The sequence below is a fragment of the Nansenia antarctica genome (genome assembly GCF_963989245.1).
Source record: "Nansenia antarctica genome assembly, chromosome: 3".
In the NCBI taxonomy this organism is placed as follows: domain Eukaryota; kingdom Metazoa; phylum Chordata; class Actinopteri; order Argentiniformes; family Microstomatidae; genus Nansenia; species Nansenia antarctica.
The window spans coordinates 68111228-68126105 of NC_137688.1; the positions used below are offsets into that span (position 1 = coordinate 68111228).

Below are 14878 nucleotides of genomic sequence, written 5' to 3' on the forward strand. Positions count from 1 at the left end.
AAACAGACTAAAATACCATTTTAAATGTGTTGAGGAGACCAGAATGAGTCCTACCCCAGTGGCTGGGTTTCCGTTAACCGGTAATTACCGGTCTTTGTCCGATAAAATCTGTTGAAGTCCGACATATTTAAACCTCTTCGGTCATAATGTCCGGTGAAAATAACCGCTAAACCCAGTAGCCCATTCGGCGGTAACCCGCCCCATCTGGCAACCCTGTCTCTCAACGGCGCGAGTAGTTTAGTCAGTTAATTTAGTTTGATCTAGTCTAAATAAAACCACTGCAGTGACCGGAGTCAAGGTTATTGTTCTGCGTGTTTTGGATGTGCTAGAGCACAGTGAATGACGACCGAGGGCCGTGAGATGCGGCTAGTAAAGGACGCTAGCCATCTCAACCCCGTTCATTGATTGAGCCTGCCGTGCCCGTTCCAGCCCTGAGTCGGGAGAAGTACTACGGGAGTAGTGCGCTACTATCGACAACCTGGGCTACTGGTACCATTAATTAGGATTGATTAGATTAGGTTGACAATACCACACTACATTTGAGTTTAGGGATACCAATGTTATATATTTGTGTATGTTTTATCTTTATGTATTAAATGTTATAATTGTTCCACATTTGAGACCTGTCTTCCCCCCACTCAGTTATTCAGTCGGTGTCCATCATTTTAGTTCAATTTAGTCTATCTATAGTGTTAGAGTTTAATTTGTGCCACTAAGGTGAAATAGTCCACGGGTGTGTATCCCCCCGATACATCCTCCTCATTCTCATACTCCCGAGTCCGAGTAAGTATGATTTGACAGGCAGCTAGACTTAATGCCTTCCCAATCAGCGAGACGTGGTTATAGAATTGACGTTGTTTTATTGATAAAAAGGGTAAAACTGGAAAGAGAATATAAAAAACTTACATTACTGTCGTGAAACTATTTAACACACTTCAGTTAACGTAATGTGGAGTCCGTTCATTGATCGATCGATGCAGTCCGTTCAAATAGCCATCAAAAGCTAAACTAGGCATACTTAAAATTACCAATTACATACTCAAATCCCATTAATGCAATTGAAATAAACATCTTAAAGTAGCCTACAGTCGTAATTCAAAGTAGCAAAGGTGACTAGGCTGCCCAGTGTGGCGCGCGTGCAGCCCTGGACATATTATGCCATAGTAGCGCATGCGAATCATGAGAGCCTATATTATTATATAGTTCGCGATCTAATCGTATCGGATGAGAAATAGACATTAAATGGCATAGGCCTATATAGGCTACACAACAGCTAATCACCGCGACAAACACCTATATTATATTCTAATATGATGACCGGAATTTCTCCCGTTTGTCCGACACATTGAAATCTTCCCGGACACGTTGACCGGCACCAATTTTTTCTAACGGAAACCCTGCCCAGTGGCTCTTACATTTTAGGTTGTAAGCGGTTTCATAAAATGTATTTTTATCTTTTGGATTTTAGATTTTAGGTTAACATATATACTTCATATAGATGTTATAGTTTAACATCTTCATATAGATGTTATAGTTTAACATCTTCATATAGATGTTATAGTTTAACATCTTCATATAGATGTTATAGTTTAACATCTTCATATAGATGTTATAGTTTAACATCTTCATATAGATGTTATAGTTTAACATACAGAAACGGTTATTTCCAGTCTTGGTTGCCAGGAGATAACTGTGTCTCTCTCTCTCTCTCTCTCTCTCTCTCTCTCTCTCTCTCTCTCTCTCTCTCTCTCTCTCTCTCTCTCTCTCTCTCTCTCTCTCTCTCTCTCTCTTTCATTAATTTCTTCTTCTCTCCCACACACACCCTCTCCGTCTCTCTCTCCTGTGTGTGTGGTCCTGTCTCTCCTGTCTCTCTCTTGTGTGGTCCTGTCTCTCCTGTCTCTCTCTCCTGTCTCTCCTGTCTCTCCTGTCTCTCCTGTCTCTCTCTCCTGTCTCTCTCCTGTCTCTCCTGTCTCTCTCTCCTGTGCTGGGTGGTGTCTCTCTCCTGTCTCTCTCCTGTCTCTCTCCTGTGCTGGGTGGTGTCTCTCCTGTCTCTCCCCTGTCTCTCTCCTGTGCTGGGTGGTGTCTCTCCTGTCTCTCTCCTGTCTCTCCTGTCTCTCCTGTCTCTCTCCTGTGCTGGGTGGTGTCTCTCCTGTCTCTCTCCTGTCTCTCTCCTGTTTCTCCTGTCTCTCCTGTCTCTCTCCTGTCTCTCTCTCCTGTGTGGCCCTGTCTCTCTCCTGTCTCTCTCTCCTGTCTCTCTCTCCTGTCTCTCTCCTCTCTCTCTCCTGTCTCTCTCTCCTGTGTGGTCCTGTTTCTCTCCTGTCTCTCTCCTGTCTCCTGTCTCTCTCTCCTGTGTGGCCCTGTCCCTCTCCTGTCTCTCTCTCTCCTGTCTCTCTCCTCTCTCTCTCCTGTCTCTCCTGTCTCTCTCATGTCTCTCCTGTCTCTCTCTCCTGTCTCTCTCTCATGTCTCTCTCCTGTCTCTCTCTCCTGTCTCTCTCTCATGTCTCTCTCCTGTCTCTCCTGTCTCTCTCTCCTGTGCTGGGTGGTCTCTCTCCTGTCTCTCTCCTGTCTCTCTCTCCTGTCTCTCCTGTCTCTCTCCTGTGCTGGGTGGTCTCTCTCTCCTGTCTCTCTCCTGTCTCTCTCTCCTGTCTCTCTCCTGTGCTGGGTGGTCTCTCTCTTGTCTCTCTCTCCTGTGCTGGGTGGTGTCGCTCTCCTGTCTCTCTCCTGTGCTGGGTGGTGTCTCTCTCCTGTCTCTCTCCTGTCTCTCTCTCCTGTCTCTCTCCTGTGCTGGGTGGTCTCTCTCTTGTCTCTCTCTCCTGTGCTGGGTGGTGTCTCTCTCCTGTCTCTCTCCTGTGCTGGGTGGTCTCTCTCCTGTCTCTCTCCTGTGCTGGGTGGTCTCTCTCTCCTGTCTCTCTCCTGTCTCTCCTGTCTCTCTCTCCTGTGCTGGGTGGTCTCTCTCTCCTGTCTCTCTCCTGTGCTGGGTGGTGTCTCTCTCCTGTCTCTCTCCTGTCTCTCTCCTGTGCTGGGTGGTGTCTCTCTCCTGTCTCTCTCCTGTGCTGGGTGGTGTCTCTCTCCTGTCTCTCTCCTGTCTCTCTCCTGTGCTGGGTGGTGTCTCTCTCCTGTCTCTCTCCTGTCTCTCTCCTGTGCTGGGTGGTGTCTCTCTCCTGTCTCTCTCCTGTGCTGGGTGGTGTCTCTCTCATGTCTCTCTCTCCTGTCTCTCTCCTGTGCTGGGTGGTCTCTCTCCTGTCTCTCCTGTCTCTCTCCTGTGCTGGGTGGTCTCTCTCCTGTCTCTCTCCTCTCTCTCCTGTCTCTCTCCTGTGCTGGGTGGTCTCTCTCCTGTCTCTCTCCTGTGCTGGGTGGTGTCTCTCTCCTGTCTCTCTCCTGTGCTGGGTGGTGTCTCTCTCCTGTCTCTCTCCTGTGCTGGGTGGTGTCTCTCTCCTGTCTCTCTCTCCTGTGCTGGGTGGTGTCTCTCTCCTGTCTCTCTCCTGTGCTGGGTGGTCTCTCTCTTGTCTCTCTCCTGTGCTGGGTTGTGTCTCCAGTTCGCGGTAGAGAGTGTCCTCCAGGGGGGGCTGTTTGACGACCAGAAGGTGGCGGTGGCGGGGGGGTCCCACGGGGGGTTCCTGGCCTGCCACCTGATTGGTCAGTACCCGGGGTTCTACAAGGCCTGCGTGGCCCGCAACCCCGTCATCAACCTGGCCTCCATGATCGGCAGCACCGACATACCGGACTGGTCAGTACCACCACCGACACACACCTCTGACAGAACCATCTAGAAGCTCTGACAGAACACACCTCTGACAGAACCATCTAGAAGCTCTGACAGAACCATCTAGAAGCTCTGACAGAACACACACCCAACAGAACACACACCCAACAGAACACACACCTCTAACAGAACACATACCCAACAGAACACACCTCTAACTGAACACACACCCAACAGAACAAACCTCTGACAGAACCATCTAGAACCTACAGAACCATCTAAAACCTCTATAACACACCCAACAGAACGCTCTAGAACAGGGGTCCCCAAACTTTTTTCTGTGAGGGCCACATCATTTTTCCTTTCTGTGATGGGGGGCCTGGGTTGGTCTCTAACATAAAATAATATGAAACGGAGTGGAATGGAGGCGGTTGCGCAAAGCAATTGCGCGCAGGAGAGCACTGGTGGATGCAAACAAAGTCTAAACAGTTGAATTTGGATGGAATTTATACCTATAGTGATATGTCAATGAAATATAATCAGTTTTACAGTCTGATACTTGAGGGAGGACCCTCATCATACACAGGGGGACCCATGAAGCAGGGCTATCTGGGGGTCCTTAAACGAGCATCAAACACTTAATTTCTTGCATTCTGGTGAATTTAGATGCAATTTGTGCCCTTTCTGCATCAATTTATGGTGGAAATTTCATTATTTATGTAAAGGAAAACACAATATTCAGGCACCAGATGACCATTCAAAATGTAATGTAATATAATGCAATATAAGGCTCTCAGGCATTCTGTACTTTCAAATATGTATTCTCCTTGAGCAGTCAACATCAACTATCAGCTATTTCGCTAGCAAACACGAAAGCTAACTTATTTGCGAAACAGCGCCCCCGCCACCACGTTGGTGCAATGCCGCAATTGCAGTTAGAAATTACACGTTGTTCAAAGGGCCGGTCCAAGTGTGGGGCTGGGCCGTGTTCGGCCCGCGGGCCGTAGTTTGGGGACCCCTGCTCTAGAACCTTTAACAGAACACACCTCCAACAGAACCCTCTAGAACCTCAAACAGAACACACCCCTAACAGAACCATGTAGAACCTCTAACAGAACACACCTGTCCTACAGGGTTCTTCTGTCACTGTATGTGGTTAATGGACTCTCTCTGGTGTGTGTGTGTGTGTGTGTGTGTGTCTGTGTGTGTGTGTGTGTGTGTGTTAGGTGTATGGTGGAGGCAGGTTATGACTACAGTCCAGACTGCCTGCCTGACTCTGCTGTGTACGACCAGATGCTCATGAAGTCTCCTATTAAACACGTCACACAGGTGGGTGTGTGTGTGTGTGTGTGTGTGTGTGTGAGTGTGTGTGTGTTAGACCCTGACCGTGTGTGTGTGTGCGTGGCTGGTGTGTGTGTGTGTGTTAGATCCTGACCGTGTGTGTGTGTGTGTGTCCAGGTGCGGACCCCTGTGCTCCTGACCCTGGGGGAAGAGGATAAGAGGGTTCCTAACAAACAAGGCCTGGAGTTCTACAGAGCCCTGAAGACCCTGCAGGTCCCCGTGAGGTGAGACACACACACACACACACACACACACACACACACACACACACACACACACACACACCTGGAGTTCGACAGAGCCCTGAAGACCCTGCAGGTCCCTATGAGGTGAGACACACACACACACACACACACACACACACACACAGTGTACGTCTGTAACATCAGAATACAGACCTTATAGTAGCTCGTTCTCAGATGTGCTCAGATGCTTTGACCAGGTTTTGACAGCAAATACATTTCCGCTGTTGTCAACAAACAGTTGCTGCTACAAATCTGTCAACAACCACAATTGAGACCCATCGTGTTTCAGTAGCTGAGAGGCGGGGCGGGGGGGGGGGGGGGGGGGAGCTTTGCTGGAGGAGACACTTGTTTTAATCCTTAGATTAAGAAGGGACGGTGGTAAAATGTCCTCTAACTCGTGACGTTATTCCTCTGTTCCTGCCTGTCTGTCTCTCCCAGGTTGCTATGGTACCCAGGGAACAACCACTCCCTCTCCAAGGTGGACGCGGAGTCGGACGGCTTCATGAACATCGCCCTGTGGCTGACCCGCCACCTTTCCCTGTGAGACCACGCCTCCTCCCTGTGTGGCCACGCCTCCTCCCTGTGTGGCCACGCCTCCTCCCTGTGTGGCCACGCCCCTCCCTATGTGGCCACGCCTCCTCCCTGTGTGGCCACGCCTCCTCCCTGTGTGGCCACGCCTCCTCCCTGTGAGGCCACGCCTAGCGACCGCCTCCCCGCGGCCTCCACCCGGCTCACACGGACCAGACAGCCCAAGGGTCAAGGGTCAAGCCTGAGCCGACGTACTGAGAGCTCTCAACCAAAATGCACTTCCTCCTATAACAGCACTAACCCACCTGTGGCCAGGGGTTCTGCTTCTGACCCCGGGTCAGTGTGTGTGGAACCACAGGTCCAACACGGGACCGGAAAAGATCGTCTCTCCTGTCACTTTAGTGAAATGTAAACTCTCTGAAACGTATAGCGTTGTGTTCTGTGGTAACGTTACGATAACTCTGTTCTTTTCCTCATGAGTAATCCTACATCCATGATTGGACAAGGGCTTCTTCTTCTACATCTTCTCTCTGAACAGCCGTTGGTTTAATCTCAGCAATGGATTTCATTTAAATCTGCAATTAAAAAACAAACAGTTTCAAACGATGTTGTAATCTTGAGTCCTTGATAGGCCAATTGCCACACACACACACACACACACACACACACACACACACACACACACACACACACACACACACACACACACTCACACTCACACTCACACTGGATTATCTGTTAGTTGATGGAATACCCCCCAGGTTTCTTTTTACATTCTTATACACAAGTCATGTTGTAGGATGTTGATTAATTTGTTTGAACAGCTGGAGCAGGTGTGTGCCAGCCTTTCTGTGTGTCAACCGCGGTGTGTGCCAGCCTTTCTGAAACGGTTTCATAGCTCTGACAGCTGGTATGACAGGTAGGATTTAACAGAATCTGTCCCATGTCAGACTGAAAGTCACACCACACACACTCACTTCCCCATGTCAGAGCCCTCTGTTGAGCAACACCCTTCTGGTACTGTACATCGGTCGTCTCTTCAACTGACCGTCAGAGTGTTTGGAAACTCCTTTAATTGCTTGAATTTTTTTTTTTTGTTGTTGTTTCTTTTGAACGTCTGCTGGTGGTTAAGGACCTGGCTAGAACCTCAAACAGTAAGGGTGTTTTATCTTTAATTACTCAGAAAAACTAATTATCTGCGTTTGCTGTGCTTGTAGTTGGGACATTGTGTTCTGTCCAAACCATACGTAATAATAATAATAATAATAATAATAATAATAATACATTTATTTTATAATATGTACATCCATCTCGGCCCACAAACCTTCATCTAGGGGTTTATACATCTGGTTTATTTACATTTTTACACACAAGTAATGTTTTAAAATGTTTATTCATTAGCTTTGAGGACCTGGAGCTGATGACAATGACAAAGTAATTTAGAGCAGAGGGAGCGATGAGGTAATACTTCTGCTATAGAATATCACAGGTCAAACATAAGACATACATGTATTCACAATGATTACTCCTGACAGTCATGGACATGATCAAACAAACGCAACATAAGTGGTCACATGACCAACAAACAACAAGTTAACATTACGTTATATTTGACTCCAAGAACAATGCTTCGCTCTTCCCTGTGTGACAGACAATCGATCATATCGTAGTCATATTGGGGTAGTGGTGGTCTATTGGTGGTAGTGGTGGTCTAGTGGATAGTGAGTTGGACTTGTGATCGGAAGGTTGTGAGTTCAAATCCCACCTGAAACCACACCACTACTAGTGTGCCCTTGAGTAAGGCACTTTGCCCTCAGTTACTCCAGGGGGAATGTCCCTGTAATTCGTAATTGTAAATCGCTTTGGATTAAAAGCGTCTGCTAAATGGCAAAATATCGGATCCTATATTCCGTTAAGAATACCCAGTATGCTATGACCATGCTTCTAAGTTACAAGAAAGCAAAAGTGAGGAGTTTACACATGGTGGTGATGAGTCTGTGTGTTGCTAACTATACATGTGACATCAATGGTAAAGCTGAACACGATTATGGCATGCTGTATTAACAGAACCTTCATCTAGCATCCCATTAATGCACATAGGAAGAATGAGAATAGAGTATCAATCAACAAAATAAATAATTTAACAGTTTCAAAGCAACATATGACTACGGTTTAACCATATTTAACGGAATGGTGTGAAGGGCCTAACCTAAAACCCCAAAACTGCAAAGGAATGGCAAGGATGCAATTTCTTCAGACACATTCCAATCACAGGGGAATTGACAAATGGTGAGGGCACACACACACACACACACACACATACACACATGTATGCACTATGTTGGATACAGCGTTTTATAGAATGTCATGTTTTGAGTGGTCTGTGTATAAAATCAGTATTTTCTCTCTCTTTTCTTTTCAGGTCATGTTGGAATACGCCCTCCTCCTCCTCTCTGTGCTCCAACTGCTACCGTTAGTCAGAACCAGAAATACCAAGTTCTTTCCTTGCGATAACGAGGACGACCCCAGTGGATCTGGTGTCATAGTGGACTGCTCTCGTAGGCCGCTCCTCAAGGTCCCACCGATCAGGTCCGCCTCCGTCATCTCCCTCGACCTGAGCGAGACCAGAATCCAGCAGGTGGGGAAGGATGCCTTCTCTGGCGTTCCCAACCTTCAGACGCTGAGGATTACGCGGAACTGCCTCCCCGTACGACCTCCTGGGGCTCCTCCGTGCCAGGTAGAGATCCACAACGAGACCGTCAAGGGCCTCTGGAACCTCAGCGCGCTCCACCTGGCAGGGAACAGCCTCACCTCCATCCCCCAGTTACCCAGAAGCCTGAAGCTCCTGGATCTGGAGCACAACCGGCTCTACAAGATCGTGCACGAGCTGGGCACCCCGAACCTCACGCAGCTGCTCCTGTACTACAACTGCTACTACGCCAACCCCTGCAACCAGTCCTTCCACATCGGCCGGGGCGTGTTGAGCGAGCTCGCTTCACTGAAGAACCTCTCGATGGGGTTCTGCAACGTGACGTCCGTCCCCCGCGGGCTGCCCCCGTCCCTGGAGAGCCTGGACCTGAGGGAGAACAAACTGACGGAGGTGGAGGACGGGGCGTTCGCCAACCTGACCCGTCTTAGAACCCTTAACCTGGGATGGAACTGCCAGCGCTGCGACCACGCGGCCCAGCCCTGCTTCGCCTGTCCCGGTAACGCCCCCCTCAAGCTCAGCAACGGCTCCTTCCGCGTCGGACCAAACAGCTCCATCACGTACCTCAGCCTACGGGGCAACTCCCTGACCAATTTCTCCGAGGGCCTCTTCAGCCCCCTGGGTCAGCTCAAGGTCCTGGACCTCTCTGACAACCTGCTGGCCGACGCCATTCAGCACGGCATCTTCTTCAAGGAACTGAAGAACCTAGAGTGGATCAGCCTCATCTATAACTACAAGCCGCTTAAAACATTCGACAAGCTGGAGCTGTCTCCATACCTGAGCAACATCACTGGCTTAAAATCCCTTCTCCTTACTGGGATCTTTTTCCACACGCTCCCAGAGAGAAGCCTGGAGGTTCTGGCCCAGCTGCCTCTATTGGAGCACCTGGAACTGAGGATGAACTTCATCGAGTCCTGCAACCTGAGTTTCCTCAGCCACCTGCCGGCTCTGAAGGTGGTGGACCTCTCCCAGAACCTGCTCAGCTTCCTGCCGACCTGCACCACCCCGTGGTACACCGAGTGTCAGCCGATTCAGAGGTCTCAGAGCTACCAGAACTTGGATAGCAGAGTGGACTTCCAGAACCAGAACTGGGATAGCAGAGTGGACTCCCAGAACCAGAACTGGGATAGCAGAGTGGACTCTCAGAACCCACACCTAGTGCTCCGGGACCGGAGGGCTGTTGACACCGAGCTGTGGGATCTGTTAGGGCCAACTGTCTCTGTCACCAAGCCAGGACCAATCACGGTGGAGGAATCAGAAGACGACGTATCCCGTATTCCACCAATGTGGTTTTTCAAGAACGATTTCTGCAATGATAGCATGTCTTTTGACCTTTCTCAAAACGCCATCCTTTCCCTCAACAGCAGCATGTTCACGGGTATGGAGAGGGTTGTCTGTCTGGACCTCTCTTACAACTATTTAAGCCAGGCCTTAAATGGACGTCAGTTTCTCCCCCTACGCAACCTAGTGTACCTCAACATGGCCTACAACAGAATTGATTTCTACTACACCGAGGCCTTCCGAGAGCTGAACGCTACTCTAAAGGCCCTGGACCTCAGCAACAATGACTTTCACTTTCACATGAGGGGCATGGGCCACCGCTTTGAGTTTATCCAGCATCTTCCCTATTTGGAGGTGCTAAGTCTAGCTAACAATGGCATCGGTATCCGGATAGATCGTAAGCTAAATAGCAGCTCTCTTAGGTACCTCTATTTCTCTGGTAACCACCTGGACATCATGTGGGGCCCCAAAATTAACGACTACACACAGTTCTTCCAGAACCTCACCAACCTGACCTTCTTGGATATCTCCAGCAACCAGCTAAAACAGCTCCCGGACGACGCGTTCCTGAACTTGCCGCAAAACCTTAGCGCACTGCGCGTCAGCGACAACCGCCTCACCTACTTCCCGTGGGAGAACATAAAGGCGCTCAGGCAACTCCGCCACCTCAATCTCAGTGGGAACTACCTCTACAAGCTGCCTAACAAAGTGATCGACTTCGGGCGGGACTTTGCCTTCCTGGACCTGAGCCACAACCAGATCAGCCAGCTTCCCGAGGCCTTCTTCGCGCAGGCTTCGGCCCTACGCTTCCTGTATCTCAACAACAACAAGCTCAAGCAGTTGGATCAGCAGGCCCTCCCCTTTCCGCTGAGGAATGGCAGCGCCCTCCAGAAGCTCACCCTGCACGGCAACCGCTTCGTCTGCGACTGCAACACCTCGTGGTTCGCGGACTTCCTGCGCGGCAGCCCCGTGGAGATCCCTTTCCTCAACACGGGCGTGCGCTGCGAGTTCCCGGATTCCCTGCAGGGGGCGAGCGTGCTGTCCATAGAGTTCCACTCCTGCCAGGAGCTGTACGCCAGCCTGGCCTACCTCACCACCTCCTTCCTGGTCGTGGCGCTCACCGTCCTGCCCCTGCTGAGGCACCTCTACGGCTGGGACCTGTGGTACTGCCTCCAGGTAGAGTGAAAACAAAACACGGTGCAGCAGCTTTCAGTCACGCTGCCGCATGCTCCTGGAACAAACTCCCTGAAGAAATCCCAAAGGCCCAAACCCTAAAAATATTTAAATCTAAGCTCAAAAAAACCTTCATGTTTTGCAGCAGTTATGATTAAACACAAACACTTCTATCAATGTCTTTTATCCATTAACTATTGTCTTAGTAAATGTTTGATCTATTTACTTTTTATATTTGCTTTTATTCATTGTAATTTTTATTTTCTTACTATGCTCCTCTTGCTGTATATTTACTATACAAATGTGCTATACAAATAAACTTGCCTTCACCAGGTGCTGTGGGCGGGGCACAAGGGCTACTCCCAGCTCCCCGGCGGCGAGGTGCAGAGCCAGTACGACGCCTTCGTGGTGTTCGACACGGGGAACCAGGCGGTGAGGGACTGGGTCTACAACGAGCTGACGGTCAGCCTGGAGGACGAGGGCCGCAGGAGGTTCCGCCTCTGCCTGGAGGAGCGGGACTGGGTCCCCGGGCTCTCCTGCATAGAGAACCTCCACAGCGCCGTCTACTGCAGCGTGAAGACCGTGTTCGTGCTGTCCAGCGGCGGCATCGGGCCTGGTACCGGCACCAGGGCTGACGGGGTGATCCGCCAGGCGTTCTTCATGGTGCAGCAGAGGCTCCTGGATGAGAAGGTCTGAGAAGATCTGTTTTGTTTTTTATCTCCTCCAGTAATAATATTTCATATATATATATATATATATATATATATATATATATACAGTGCTGCTTGAAAGTATGTGAACCCCTTGTGCAATCATGGATTTTTTTTGTTTTTACCATGAAATCTTTATTTAATCAGAACCAGAGTCTTTTTTATCTGACATAACAGACAAACATTTATATTTACCAATTCCATATGTTGGTTTAGAGGGAATCATGCATGTGGTAGAAAACTAAATTATAAAGAAATGAGTGCACATACTTTCAAGCAGCACTATATATATATCAGGGTTTCCGTTAGAAAAATTTGCCGTCGGACATCGTGTCCGGGAAGAATTCGATTTACCGGACAAACGTGATATATTCCGGTCATCATATTAAAATATATATATTTTTTTTTTTTCCAAAATCATATATTTTTTTCCTCCAAATCTAATGTTTGTCGCGGTGATTACTGTTGTGTAGCGGCCTATATATGCCATTTAATGTCTATTTCTCATCCGATACGATTAGATGCGAGCTATATAATATATAATAATATAACATGATTTGACGCATGCGCGCTATGCCATGCGTCAAATCCAGCGCTGAACGGGTCCAGCGCTGAACGGGCGCCTCACTGGGAACTGAACAGACAGCATCGATCAATGAACGGACTCCACATTACGTTAACTGAAGTTTGTTAAATTGTTTGGGATTAATGTGAGTTTTCTATTTTCTCTTTACAGTTTTACCCTTTTTTTTTTTTTATCAATAAAACAACGTCATTTCTATAAGTCTCGCTGGTTGGGAAGGCATTTCGTTTAGCTCGGGAGTATGACAATGGGAAGAACATAACTGTTTATTGAGAAACAATTGATAGGCAGTCTGGGATACGTATATAAAGAAATACCACAATCTCTAGATGTATAACATTTTATTGAACAGTAACAGTGCAAGCATGTAGGCTACGGGGAACAGGGATTTTGGTCAGTAGGTCCTTTGTACAGAGGGCGTTTCTCTCCGACAACGCGTTCCCAGGTACCATGGAAGTCATAGGTAGTCCAGCACACTGACAGAGAGACAGACAGACAGACAGACAGACAGACAGGCAGACAGACAGACAGACAGATAGACAGACAGACAGACAGACAGACAGACAGACAGACAGACAGTCAGCTTACTTCTACCCTTTTGAGTGGAATTACTCCTTTAATTAGCTGTTAGCCATCTCAAAGCCCCCTGAGTTGCTCGTCAACACTGAGAATAGACCACATTATAGAAACCAAAACACCGTTTTTTTAAATCCACAGGGAATAACCGAGAGTGTAAGGAAAGGCACACCCAGCGCTGTCAGTGGTGGGGAGACTTGAAGTGGCTTTGCTTGATTTCCATCACAGATTCAAGGATTGAAACACTGATGAAAATAGGGAGTAATAGTGATGGGATTATTTTAGATTATTTTAGATTAGATTAGATTAGATTAGGTGAGATTCAACTTTATTGTCATTGCAGAGTACAAGTACCAGACAACAAAATGCAGTTTAGCATCTAACCAGAAGTGCAAATAGTGATATAAAAACAAACACTTAACTTTCGGGGAAACTGCTAAAATAAAATAAATTAAATAAATTAAAAAAGAAAGCGACTATTAGCACCGCCGAATGACAACAAACGTATGAGTAATGAGTAAAACAATGTCACTTTTATAGTATGTTGTTTAACTTGCCGTTCGGTCGCCATGGCTCTGGTGTGTGTAGCAGCTTCAGCTAGCTGGCTGGAAACTTCTAGGGGTGCGTTCGTAAACACGCTCTGAGAGCGCCGGAGCGCACGCTGGCTTCGATGTCACAGAGCGACCGAGTCGTTCGATTGGACGAGAGGCGTTCCGCGAGTGCTGATCGGATTTCCAGAGCGTGTTTACGAACGCACCCAGCCAGCTTTAGCGAATTGTATTCAAAGGGAATTATTTTCACCGGACAATATGTCCGACGACTTTTCAATTTGTCGGACTTCACCAAATTTTACCGGACAAAGACCGGCAATATATATATATATATATATAGTTTTATATATACAGTACCAGTCAAAAGTTTAGACACACTTTCCCATTCAATATGTCATATACTGTATGACTATAAACATTTCATGTGTATATTGTGTTGCTAGTTACTGTTGCCACTGTGTTGTGTATTGTGTTGTCTGGTGAAACGGAATTTCCCCTTTTGAGAGGAAGGAAGGCCACTACATGCATTGCATCGTTGCACTATTACTGTATATTATTGCTGCTACATAACACTTGACATTGTACAACTTTTATTATTATTACAACCATTACTGCTTACTTACCATTACACTACACCCTTATGCACTACTACTGTCACTGTCTTATTATTATTATATGTTGTCTTGTTAACTGTTGTTGACTGTTGTTGACTGTTGTTGACTGTTGTTGATTGTTGTTGACTGTTGTTGATTGTTGTTGACTGTTGTTGATTGTTGTTGACTGTTGTTGACTGTTGTTGACTGTTGTTGACTGTTGTTGATTGTTGTTGACTGTTGTTGACTGTTGTTGGTCGATGAGCGAGATCCCAAAGCATTTCACTGGATCCATTTGATCTGATTTCATATTTGGTCTGATTTCACATTTGATATATTTGATTTTAAAGTCATATGTTGTCATGTTTAGGTGGACGTGGCCGTGCTGGTTCTGCTGGATGAGGTGTTTCCCAAGATGAAGTACCTGCAGCTGAGGAAGAGGCTGTGCAGGAAGTCTGTCTTGTCCTGGCCCAGGAACCCGCGGGCACAGCCTCTGTTCTGGAACCAGCTCCGCGCGGCGCTGGCCTCCGACAACCTGCGCTCCTACGACACAAACATGAGCGAGAGCTTCTTATAATACGTTTATTTTACATTTAGATTTATTTTTATTTATTTTTTTACATTTAGCAGACGCCTTTATCCAAAGCGATTTGCAACAAATATGTTTGTCCAAGTAATTGGCAGTCATAATGGTAGAAGAAGGAAAATGGAATCCTAAATTGTCTGACTTGTCTCATTATTCTTCTGTATAATGTAGAGAGGAAGTGAAATTGAGGGGATCTTTGCCTGTGAACTATGGTGAATAGAGCGCCCACATAAATGGAACACAATGAAAACAGGTTGGAACATTCAGTTTCTTTAGGAAGTGAGCGAAGGGAACAGATAGA

The 14878-nt window shown here is 47.5% G+C and overlaps 2 protein-coding genes across 3 annotated transcripts in view; both read left to right on the forward strand.

Annotated features, from left to right (window-relative positions):
- LOC308153629 (acylamino-acid-releasing enzyme) overlaps positions 1–6403 on the forward strand; it is a 27484-nt gene extending 21081 nt beyond the window's left edge. For both annotated transcript variants that reach the window (XM_080526818.1, XM_080526817.1), the window contains exons 20-23: positions 3537–3727; positions 4930–5032; positions 5162–5268; positions 5728–6403. In XM_080526818.1, coding sequence (XP_080382944.1) covers positions 3537–3727; positions 4930–5032; positions 5162–5268; positions 5728–5833 — 507 coding nt within the window. In that variant the 3' untranslated portion in view covers positions 5834–6403. The remainder of the gene's footprint in view (positions 1–3536; positions 3728–4929; positions 5033–5161; positions 5269–5727) is intronic.
- A 1839-nt stretch (positions 6404–8242) lies between these two features.
- tlr9 (toll-like receptor 9) lies at positions 8243–14568 on the forward strand (the record flags this gene model as incomplete). The annotated part of the gene is made up of 3 exons (XM_080527469.1): positions 8243–10981; positions 11312–11668; positions 14362–14568. The coding sequence occupies 3 exons, from the start codon at positions 8243–8245 to the stop codon at positions 14566–14568; spliced, it is 3303 nt and encodes a 1100-aa protein (XP_080383595.1).
- Positions 14569–14878: the final 310 nt, after the last annotated feature.